At 45.3% G+C, this 12,276-nt stretch overlaps 1 protein-coding gene and 1 long non-coding RNA gene across 2 annotated transcripts; both read right to left on the bottom strand.

The window, feature by feature from the left end:
* Positions 1 to 3,583: 3,583 nt before the first annotated feature.
* Positions 3,584 to 4,399, bottom strand: LOC114776120 (uncharacterized). The gene is made up of 3 exons (XR_003745365.1): positions 4,168 to 4,399; positions 3,870 to 4,080; positions 3,584 to 3,640 (listed from the first exon to the last, which is right to left on the bottom strand). It is a non-coding gene; the product is annotated as an uncharacterized LOC114776120 (long non-coding RNA).
* Positions 4,400 to 10,033: 5,634 nt separating this feature from the next.
* Positions 10,034 to 10,823, bottom strand: LOC114776121 (symplekin-like). The gene is made up of 4 exons (XM_028966729.1): positions 10,627 to 10,823; positions 10,447 to 10,547; positions 10,299 to 10,374; positions 10,034 to 10,223 (listed from the first exon to the last, which is right to left on the bottom strand). Exons 1-4 carry the CDS (start codon positions 10,724 to 10,726, stop codon positions 10,123 to 10,125), a joined length of 378 nt encoding a protein of 125 aa, XP_028822562.1. The 5' UTR covers positions 10,727 to 10,823; the 3' UTR covers positions 10,034 to 10,122.
* Between the last annotated feature and the right edge of the window lie 1,453 nt (positions 10,824 to 12,276).

Raw genomic sequence — 12,276 nt, 5'->3', positions numbered from 1 at the left:
GCATTTATGGGGCGTCAGGATTTGGTTCCGGTGTGGAGCCCAGCTGCAGGCAATCCTGACAGAGCCCCCCCTCCAAGGGCTACGTCCTCGGAGCCCCAACAGTACCATCAGTGGAGGCGGCGGGGCGGACGGCGGCAACCACAGGGCTCCTGCCCTGCTGTATCCTCCCCTTGGAGGACCCGGTCCCTCGGGCTGGCTCCCCGGCGTGGTCAGGCGTGGCGGCCCCGGTCCCTCGGGCTGGCTCTCCGGCGTGGTCCCGCTTGGCGGCCCCGGACCCTCGGCCTGGCTCCCCGGCGTGGTCCCGCTTGGCGGCCCCGGACCCTCGGCCTGGCTCCCCGGCGTGGTCCCGCATGGTGGGCCCCGGACCCTCGGCCTGGCTCCCCGGCGTGGTCCCGCATGGCGGCCCCGGACCCTCGGCCTGGCTCCCCGGCGTGGTCCCGCATGGCGGCCCCGGACTCCCGTACCTGCACACAATAATCAGGGCCGATCCATCTGGGTACGTGTGGGCCCTGTCTCCACATGTCCCCTCTGACACGTCTTGTGTCACCCCCTGCACCGCGCAGGGAGATTGTCCCAGAGCCTCCGGCGACTGTTCCAGGCACCCCAGGCTGGTGCCTTCTGGGACTATGCAGCCCCTCTCGCTGCACGGCCCTGGTGCCAAGGGGGGGGCATTGCCAGACCATCCGGCTAGCCCCTTCTGCGTCCGTTGGGACAAGCAGGCCCTCTTCCTGTCTGTCCCAGCTGGGTCCTCATGCCTACCCGGGGGCTCTATGGCGCTCCACCCCTCTGGAGGCAGACGCAGGCCCATGCCTGGCCCGCCCTCCTCACTGGCTACCGGAGGACCCAGCTCCATCGCTTCCCCACCTCCCCTCCCCTCAGGAGGAGTCCCCAACCCGAACTGCACCCCCCCAAAAAATTCTTTGGGGGAGCACCCCCCCCGGCTGGACTTAGGGGTACCTTGGGGCTTGTCCACCTCGCCTTGGACCGGTGCAGTCAGGTTGGGAACTCCCTCCCTGGGGTTCGGCTCTGCTGCTGGGTCACCATCTGGTGGACACAAAGAGGGGAAGTGGGGGCGACATACGGACACATATGCCACGCACACACACACAGACAGAGACAGACAGAAGAGAGGGTCGTCTAGTTCCGTCTCTGAGCACTTCGGGACCTCCTCAGGGGGCACAGCCAGGATCTCGGGAGGCGCGACCTTCTCGTCGCCCGCCAGTGCTTGGTCTTCTTGCCCCGGATCCTGACTGGCGCTGGATGTGGTGGAGGGGCAGAGTTCGATCCCTGGCTCAGGCTCTGGCCGATCAAACTCCGCCCTCAGTCTCTGCTGGAAGTCCCGAAAACTGCTGTCTGTCTCTCCCTGCTGCCAGAGGGCTGCGCTCCAGCCCCATGCTGACCCAAGCAGACACGATAGGATGGTGGTGGTCTTATCAGTGTCTGCTGCCCCACTGAAGGGTCCCGGGACAATTGGGCTGTCCCACACGGGGCTGGGCACGTCGCTGGAGATGGTGGTAGGTGTGTGGTGTGGAGGGGGGTGGACGTCTTCTCCAGCAGGTGTGGGCGCTGGTGCTGCGCTGCCATTTCGCTGGGGAACGTCCGGGCAGAGGGAAGGCGGGTCGGCGACTGGAGCAGGAATGGAGGATTCCCTGCGAGGCAGTCCCGGCATCGCAGTTGCTGGCTGGCGACCTCCCGTCGCCCTCTTCCACCAGCTTTCCTCACACTGCTGGGAGGGACGTGGGTCTCCACGGACCTCGTGACGCTCCTGGATGGGCGCGATGGGCGGAGCCATCCCGGCACCGACTGCCCAAACGGCGTCATCCTGGTCGTCGTCCGTGTCAACCTCGTACCCCCGGAAGTCACATGGGTCATCACGGACGCCGCGATGATCTCGGACGCGCACGCTGGGCGGAGCCATCCCGGCACAGACCGCCCACCGAAAATCCACGTCATCATCGCTTTCGTCATCCGTGTCCTCCCACCGGTGACTCCAAGGGTCGTCCACCCTGCGGACATCCTGGACCCATGGCGCGATAAGCTCCTATGGGCAGTACTCTGGCCATTCGGGCTGGAGGCTGCCCACCTCCTCGCTGGAGGAACGCCGCCGTTGTTGTTGCCGCTTCTCACCCCCCTGGAAGTGACGTGGGTCCCCACGGACCTTGCGACGATCGCAGACTGGTGCGATGGGCGGAGCCCAACTCTCGTCTCCCGTGCTTTCGTCGTCGTCCGTGTCGTCCCAGTCCACAGGGAGCCTTGCCAGCAGAGCGCAGAGTTCTTGGCTCGACATGCCGAAGATCGTGGGGGTCGCATCTTCTGCGCTCGCTGCCCAAGTCACTTCCTCGCTTCTGCCGACGCCAACGTCCTCGCTCCGCCCACTCACCCGCCGACGTTGTCGCTTCCGGGTTTCGCGGAGTTTCCCGCGGGTGACGTCATCACGCGGCGCCGCGTACCACGGCTTCTCGGGGAGAAAACGCTCCACCAGAACGGGCGGCGCGTCTCTCCCCTGCCGTCCGCGTTCGCCGCGCCGGGCTGCGTCCTTCGCGGCGTTTCTTCTCCTCTGCTTTCCACCTCTGCGCTTTTGGGTGGGTCGCTGGCATTCTGTCACGACTACGGACTTACGGGGGAAGGAAGCGCAGAGGTTTGACATACTGGGAAGGGGTTTTATTATAACAAACAATACCGAAATACAAAGAAACAATGGCGCGGTGGCCGAAAAGGATTTAACTTAAATGAAGAACTTAAACAAACCCGTAGGCGTGTGGCGATTGCCAGAACTCAAAACACATGAAACTAAATCAGGTCAAGTTCGTGCAGCGAGTTCACGAAAATGCCAGCGACCCCGAACGGGCGGAAACTTCCGGCATTTATGGGGCGTCAGGATTGGGTTCCGGTGTGGAGCCCAGCTGCAGGCAATCCTGACAAAAACACAATATTCACAATTGTAAAGTGAAGAAGTGAAGAAGACCTGTGGCAATCTTAACAGCACAAAGAAAGTACAAAAAACAACAATAAAATTTTTTTATTATAATAAGATTTACTGAAAATATGTTGTGCGATTTTCCTTACCTGTCACCTGTGCAAAAACTTGCATGAATCTTTATCACATCAAAAGGCATTTTCTTTTGACAAATGGGGCAAGTTTCCTAGAGGGAACAATATAAAAACAATATAATGTAAATTATTTTCTTTCATGTTGTTTCAAGCATTTATTAGTTTTTTAATGTGGTTTTAAAATTATACATATGCAAAGAATGAGTGGAGTTACGTAAAGAACTCCTTTGAAACCCTGGGTTGCTGCTTTCAAATGTTTGGCACTGTACCCACTCTCATCCGGGAGCCCTATCCACCTTATGAAAAATTATACAAAATACAGAAAAACACAATGTATTATTGGATTTCATTCCTTTTATTTTGTTATGCCAGGATTCATGTTTTAAGCTTGACACAAAGGTATTTAATTACATAAAATATGAAATATGGTATTAGTGATAATGTAAAAATTCAGAAATGTATTTGATTTTACTTATTTATTTATTTTCATTGCAATGTATCACTATGTTCCTGATGATTACCTGAAGACTTATAGACAAGCCAACCCCCCTTTACATCCTGAAATCAGCTCCTTCAGTTGGGCACATACCTTACAATGTAAATAACACTGTCAGTATAGCAAACCATGTAAAAATTAAATGCCCAACAGTTACCAGTGCAACACTGGTACAAAAAGCTTATAGTGTTACATTATAGCAATGTGCTTAAGAGCACCTTAGCACCCATGTTCCACATACAGAGTTACTAATGAATTAAGCTCTGTTACATTAGAAAAAGATCATTTTAAAAGATACAGGAGAGACGTCACACATACTTACTTCATCATAAGTTGCATTTTCAACCATTTGCATTGTCTTTCACCCCAACCCAGCTTGCATATGTACCAGTTGCTCACTCTCCTCAGGTGTTCGCTCATATTGGTGAGGAAGCAGATAAAAGTTAACAGGCAATATTTTTGCGGGTTTGCTAGGGGGCATTGACAGCATTCGCCTTTTACCCCGTCCTTTGCTGAAAAACCCGGGAAATGATCTGTTGGCAAAACAAAACCAAAATAATAACCATCAAATAATATCATGATGGCTTATGTCAATATAAAAAAAAATGTGGTTGCAAAACCTGGTCATCTCAGTTTGAATGGTGGCCCTCTGCTGAACAGTGTGCTGCCTATGGAGGCTGAATTATGAAATTAATTTAATGAAAGTATTTTAATAAAACTATGTATGCACAAATACATATACATAACAGGGATTTCCTTTACCACACTATCCTTACTATCTATCCTTTCCACAATAATAAATAAAAATACACAAAAAAAACTGACTGGGACCAGCTGCACTGCTTGAGGTCAGCAAAGACAACAAGTGCCTGGCTGATCTAACAACTTCGCTGTCCTGTAAAAACAGTTTAAGCAAAATATATATATTTTTATATTTATTTTTATATATAGCTACAAACTAATGATGTGTATCTAAAAACAATATCGTTAGTAGGACATAAATTGAATTGGTTACTGAATCATTAAATAAGCCAATGATTCAGTAACCCGTTCATAAAGACAGTCACTTGCCTCGTTGCAGTAGTGTTGATATTCGGGAAACGTCTAAAATGTTGTTTACCTAAATAATATAGTCTGATCATGAGGAATATTGGCCAATTCCTTGGCTCGATCGGGGCATCTCTACTAATAACATTTATATATTTGTTTTATTTGTATGATATAAGCGAAAATGAACGATATAGCTACTTTAATCGTGCCTGCAAGCTACACATATATCTAAATGATTATTCACAATGTTAAAGTCTTCAACTCAAAACACAGCTTACAATCATCATCGAGTGACCTTATATCCAAGTTGGATCTGATGTGGATTCCAATCAAGGAAATAAATGAAGCACTAACGGAGTTATTGTATTAACACAGGACACGAGCGGTGTGACGCGTCATGACAGAAGACAGTAGAACCTGATGATTAAAATCAGGGATAATGTCTACACTGAATGCGAAATTCCCAACAGCAAACGGATTCCCTGTTCTATCTCTAAGCTCTTTACAACGGCCGCTTTGTCACTTAAAAGTTATTGCGGCGTGTTCGCGTTCTATATAGACACGGTGGTATGCTAATCCCTTTTATCAAATATACAAACACCAGAGACCGCTCAGATAATGTTTCACACGCTGGGAACGCTAACACAATATATAATTATAAACCATAAATGCTTAAAAATCACTTACCTCTGGGCGATTCATGATCACGCAGAAGAATGGTCACCTCCTGAGCAGCTCTGTAATTGGCCAAAATGCTTCGCTCGACTTTTCGGAGATCATCTACGCCTCCCTGTGAATGACCTCTGACCTACTTTCTGTACGATCTGAATTTCTGGGTTTGAATTTTAGAAAACTGAATTTAGAAAATTGAATTTTAGAAAATTGAATTTAGAAAATTTAATTTTAGAAAATTGAATTTAGAGAATTGAATTTTGATAATTCAGATTTACACAATTCACATTCAAATAGTTTTGTCATAATATTAGCTCTAATATTCAAGTAAAATAATTTCAAATTCAATTTTAATAATTCAAATTTACACAATTCACATTCAAATAGTTTTGTCATAATATTAGCTCTAATATTCAAGTAAAATAATTTCAAATTCAGTTTTGATAATTCAAATTTACACAATTCACATTCAAATAGTTTTGTCATAATATTAGCTCCTTTTAATTCAAATTTACACAATTCACATTCAAATAGTTTGGTCATAATATTAGCTCCATAACTGTCTGGTTCCAGTTCTGGATTTTACATGGTAAACACATGTTGGAGAGTAACGGTGCCACGTCTGGGTGCAGCAGGAGCCCCAGCCTGACAGCAGGGCTCTAACCATGGACAGGTGCTGCTGGGTAGGCATCCGTGGTTGGAGCCCTGTTAGAAGGAACCGACACTGATGCATCGATGTGGATCCTGAACTTTGATTTCAGTTCCTGGCAACCGCCACACGCCTGTTGGTTTGTTTTTCTTGGCTTCCTTTGTTTTGTCCCTCGTGCCTTTTTCTTTTGTGCGTATTAATAAATCCCATTTGCCCAGATGTCCCGTCTCTGCGCTTCCTTCCCCCGTCAGCCCGTGGTCGTGACAAACAGAGCTAAAATGTACAATGAGACAAGTTCTGACATTCAAACAAATCCTGTTCAATTTTCTGATATGTATTGTATTTCTTTTCATAAATTATTTGTTGTTCCGGCAGCTCAGGTGGCACTTTATTTTAAAAAGTCTATATTTGCCAGATCAAGTAAAGCATACATGTGCATGTTTTTGGTGTTATGTTTTGGTGTTTAATTATCATTATATTCGTGCATTTTCTAAAGATTCTGTTTTTGAATAAAGGGTTGGAAATGAATGCTTTTATTTATTCATAATTTATAAAAAATAATCGACAGATTAATTGATTATTAAAATGATTGTTAGTAGCAGCCATGCTTCTTTATTATCGGAAGATACATCGAACATTAAGACTAACTGTGCTGTAAAACAAGTATTTGCTTTATTAGATATTTCTCCAGATTTATTTGTTTCAAAGCCAAATGGCGTATAATGTAAGCCAGGACTTTATTAGGCCTCAGACCAAGTGGTGATTATCACCATTTCACAGCCTCCCTGATCAATCTGGACAGCCTTGTTCTTGTACTGTTTTTTTTTCTCCACGTCTTCTTGTGAAGCTTCTCGAAGATGCTCCAGTGCTGCTCTCATGTCCACTGTCTGCTCGAGTTGCCCACACAGTTCCTTCTCCCTTCTGAGGAGGACCTTCAGGGTTTCCTCAATCTCCTGCCTCTTGCTTGTATTGTTTAAGTCCTGGAAACGTTTTTCCAGTTCGTTCCTGGTAGATGTTTTTTCAAGGAGCACTTTTTCAAGTTCTTCTCGTGCTCTGTGCTCATGGTCACGTTCGGCTGTCATCATCTCGAGTTCCTTTTTCATTTGCTGGAGCGTCTCCTCGTGGAGACTGTCTTTGCTCTCCAGCTGATGACGGAACTTTGTCTCTGTCTCCAGGAGAAGCCTCTCTGCCTCTTTCCTGCTTTCTCTTTTTGCTTCAAGCTCTTTTTCAGCTTTCTCTCTCCTGCTCTGCTCATCTGTCATTTGACTTCTCAGCGTTTCCTGCTCCTTCTTCTCGTTCTGCAGCGTCTCTTCATAAAGAGCCTGCATGCTCCCACCTGCGTATGGAGCTGTGTCTCCATCTCCATCTGCTTTCCAGTTTCTCTCACGTTACAGAAACACCTTTCTGCTTCTTCTCTGTTGTGTCTCTCCACGTTCAGCTGTGCTTCAAGCTCCTCACATTGCAGCCGTTCCAGATCTTGTTCTTCTCTCAGTCTTTCTTTTACTTCATTCTCAACCTCCTGGATGGCAATTTGCCTCAGCTCTTCACGCCAAGCCAGGCTGTTCTGTGTCGTGTCACGAATAGCCATCTCCAGATTATTATTAGAGGCCATGAACATCTCCTCCACTTCTTTACGATGACCGGGATCCCTTTCCAGGAATGTCTCCATCACCGCCTCGAGTGTGCCGAGCTGTTCCCCGAACACCTCAACCTGACCCATCTGAGCTGATTTCAGATCGGTCATTTTGGGCTCAACGGAAACGTCCTTCTTGAAGAAGCGACGCTTGGTCCACCTAACAAACTTCTTCCACGCCTTCATTTCTCTACCTCTATACTGAACTCTTGTAAATCTGAAATGATTTAGTTCTTCACGGCTCACCTCTTAAATAGAGCGAAGCTGATGATGTCACTTTTTTTTCAGCCAATCAGATGGAGGAACAAGATCTTAAGAACATTGTGATTGGCTGGTTTCACTCAGCTGATTACGCTACAGAACAAGAGCTCAGAAACATTGTGATTGGCTGAAAAAAATTATATCAGCCAATCACATTAATTCTGGGCTCTTGTTCTTGCTGAAAAAAAAAGTGCCTCTCTGGACAGTGAATCAGGAGGAAACCCACACCGAGACAGAAGAACATGTAAACTCCACACACACAAGGTGCTGTCAACGCTATTTGTCCCAAATCAAATTACTGCCACTTTCACTTTTTAATCATTATTATTGGTGTGTTTTACACTTGGCCAACACACTCACGTCTGAACCAGAAGAGCACCAAGTTCCAGGTTCAAACCCCACTTACTACCATCGTGTCCCTCTGTCCCCAGGGGGACTGTCCCCGTCACTACTGAATGTAAATGTGTTGTTACGGAACAAGTAAAATAATATAGTTGTATATATTCCAAGTGAAATATAGTACACAGTCAGTAAAAACATTTGTTTTGCACGTCATTAGTGTGAACATGGACACGCCCCCTACACAAATGGGCCAATCGGATACCAGTACAACTTTGATTCTACATTTTATTATTAGATCATTTGTACCGTGATATAAAATTATTTTTAATGTTTGTCTTGTGTTTTAGACGTGTCAGAAAGACCCAGATTTGTTTAGTTGTTTCTATCTGGTCCGGTTAGAGTGTGACACCTAATGAGCCACGCGTATTTTTCACATGTAAATGTGTGCGTTCATGACGGAAAGTAAGTGCTGAGGAGTGTTGTTCACACTCGTGTGTTCGATTAGTTTATCCTTTCATACTGTTTTATATGCAGAGAGAGAGAGTTTGTAATGTTTGGCAATTATTTAATTCTTATGCTAATTTCCGCCTGCTATTAGCGCTAAGCTAACGGGGTTCAATAATTTTCCTGTGTTTTAGCTGCCTATATTTATATTCTAGGTAAAATGTTCTAGTGCTGGTTAGCTGCTTATGTAGGATTGTATTGTCTGTTTCATGTTAGATTACTGTAAGCAGTGTTATTAATCAGTGTTGTGTATCATATCATGTTCTGTGGAGTGTTTGCTTATGTATGCTTTCTCTGTTTCTTGTAGACCACACACACACACACACACACACACACAGACACACACATACTTCGTTAATAAATAAGATAATTGATAAGCTGGCCTCCAGGCTCCTGATTCTCTGACCGGAATCAGATCCTATTGTCGCTTCACCAGTGTAACACGTCGTGGGAGTGGTAGAATCTACACTACAAGACGTGTGAAACTCAAGAAAGGCAAAGGAGATTTCATTCATTTTTTCTTTATAGATTCTTTATTGACTGAAATATCCTACTGTGTCTTTCTTTTTACCTTCAGAGATGGAGGGACCAGGCGAGCAGTACTGGAGGCTCGGAGTATACCAGGTGCAGTGCGAGGTGTAATAAGGGCTGTGAGGTAGGATGGTGCTGCTCCATGTTTGGCTTTGTAGGCCAGCATCAGTATTTAGAACCTGATGCGTGCAGCTACTGGGAGCCGGTGGAGGGAACGTAGCAGAGGTGCGGTGTGGAGAACTTGGGAAGGTTGAACATCAGTCGTGCTGCTGCATTTTGTATGAGTTGTAGAGGTCGGATGGTACATAGAGGTAGATTCTTGTTTACTGACACTTTCACTTTTTAATCATTATTATTGGTGTGTTTTACACTTGGCCAACACACTCACGTCTGAACCAGAAGAGCACCAAGTTCCAGGTTCAAACCCCACTTACTACCATCGTGTCCCTCTGTCCCCAGGGGGACTGTCCCCGTCACTACTGAATGTAAATGTGTTGTTACGGAACACGTAAAATAATATAGTTGTATATAATCCAAGTGAAATATAGTACATGGTGAACTATACAACATGGTTTTTAATGTTTGTCTTGTGTTTTGGACGTGTGAAGCTCAAGAAAGTCAAAGGAGATTTCATTCATCTTTTCTATATAGATTCTTTATTTGGCGTATTTGCATTTTGTAATAACGCTCATGTTATGCTCGCCTTTGCGATGTCCGCATAGCTGCGTCCTGTTCACCAGCCTCCCTGATCAACCTGGACAGCCTGGTTCTTGTACTGTTTTCTTTTCTCCACATCTCCTTGTGAAGCTTCTCGAAGATGCTGCAGTGCTGCTCTCATGTCCACTGTCTGCTCGAGTTGCCCACACAGTTCCTTCTCCCTTCTGAGGAGGACCTTCAGGGTTTCCTCAATCTCCTGCCTCTTGCTTGTACTGTTTAAGTCCTGGAAACGTTGTCACACTTGGTGGAGTCGATGTTGTGGAGGGCGATGAGCAGCTCGCCGGGGGTCAGCGGAGACATGGAGGAGCTGCCTTCACCTGCAGGAACACACACATCTCAGCGCCGAGCTGCACAGAAGATGCTGGGGACAGCAGGACGAAACGCCAGCTTACTGTGCTGGGTGCCGAGGAGCCGGTTGAAGACCTCCTTCACCACGATGGGGTTCAGCTTGATGAGCTTGGGTAGAGCCTGAATCACCAGGACAAGAACATGACTTGGTATCACACACACTCACACACTGACTGCATCAACGCAACCCACCTTCTCCAGGCCGTTGATGACGGGAATGAGGAAGCAGACATCAGGAACCCGCTTGTGATAGAGATCCCGGACCCTCTCCACCAGCTCTGGAGAGGGGGACACTGAGGAGGAACACACACGTTCGGACTCTCGTCTTGATGGTAACACTCGTTACGAACGGCGGGCACAAATAGAACGGACCTTTATCGGTGAGGATGTGCAGGCAGCGGGTGACCAGCGTCTCGGCTCCTTTAGGACAATTCTCCACCAGCAGCAGCAGGTCGGGGGAGTTCATGCCCATTACTGAAAATTGAATCACAGTACCTTCAAAATACTGTAATTGTTATTACAGCAATAATCTGAATACTGTAATCATTGTTACAGTAGTAAGCACAGACTGTATTTTGCAATCACAGTAATAAAGTGCTATACATTCATTACAGCACATATTAGGCTACTGCAATGTGCATGACTGCATTATTTGTTATAATAAGTAATTTATAAAATATTGTTATAAAATAAAAATTATACCATACAATACAATGAAGATGCGTTTTTTGTCGTAAAACTTTCATTTATTTTTTTTTAAAAGCAGTTTACAAAAAGTTTTACTTTGTAAAAAACACTATTTTCCCAAACATCCCTTTCTCTTCAGGTAAACCAATTTAAACACCAAGGCCAAGAATTATTTTGTAACACTTTCAATGCTTATACAGAAAAAAAAATACTTTTTTGTACTTTTTACATTTCCCTTTTCAGACAGTTGGTTTGTATGTGCAGTCACTGTATCCTGTAAAGTTAATTGATAATATAATAAAATGAACAATAAAACACACAAAAGCATCACCATATAGACAACTATCACATATTTCAGGTTTTGTTTTTTGTTTGTTTGTTTTTTTACAAATACAAAAATTCCAAGTAAGTAAAATGTTCAGTTAAAAGAAGAATTGTAGAAAAATGCATTTGTACGAAAACATTTCAATATTCAACCAATAAACTGTTCAAGACTGACTTTACTGGTCCCAATGACATATATGATTCCTGCGCCGTTTCTTCCTATACTGAATATGTCTTCTAGGGCTGGAATCTTCTTCCCTGAAGTGGAAGGACAAATAGGCATTAGTTACTAATGTAGAGTAGAAATGCAAAGGCAGCATTAATCCACACTATTGGCTCTATGACAATTTTTTGAGACTCCCTACTTCCCATTGGAAACGTTTGGAAATGTTTCTATTACTACATGAAGGTGCAGTAGCCTAGTAAAATACACTACACACACATGCACAGTTTTACATATACACAAACAAGAGGGCATCTGTAAGACACTGCCCTGTACAGTGAATAAGTGTAGCCAACCCTGGTCCTTGAGGGCCACTGTCCTCCTGCTCATTTTCCAACCATCACTGCACTTACAGCTTCTGAATGCCTGGATCAGGTGTGTTCAGTCAATCAGTGGGTAGAATAGTTGTAAAACTAGCAGGATAGCGGCCCTGGAGGATCATGGTTGTCTATCCCTGCTGTAGAGTATTTTATTTCTGCAAAGTTTAAATAAATATAAATTAACAGTCTCACCTGATATCAGTTGTTCTGCCAGTCATACTCGATAAAGCCTCTGATAAACGATGCCACGTGTGGATTGAGGGATTCATTTTTTCGTTGCACCATCCTGCCAGTCCTTCTGCTCAGCTGGACTTTGGAAGAACACTTGCTTATTATCCTGACAATAAATCTGTAAATTCATAAGATGCCATATATTACCCCAGGAGAAAAAACTTACAAAGATTTGGTCCAATATAGTGATATTTGCTGATCCATGTGAGGGTAATAAATTATTGAAGTTTGGTACAT

The sequence above is a fragment of the Denticeps clupeoides genome, unplaced genomic scaffold, assembly GCF_900700375.1.
Source record: "Denticeps clupeoides unplaced genomic scaffold, fDenClu1.1, whole genome shotgun sequence".
Lineage (NCBI taxonomy): Eukaryota > Metazoa > Chordata > Actinopteri > Clupeiformes > Denticipitidae > Denticeps > Denticeps clupeoides.
The sequence above is the reverse complement of the archived record's forward strand: the minus strand, read 5'-3'. Positions and strand labels throughout refer to the sequence as shown.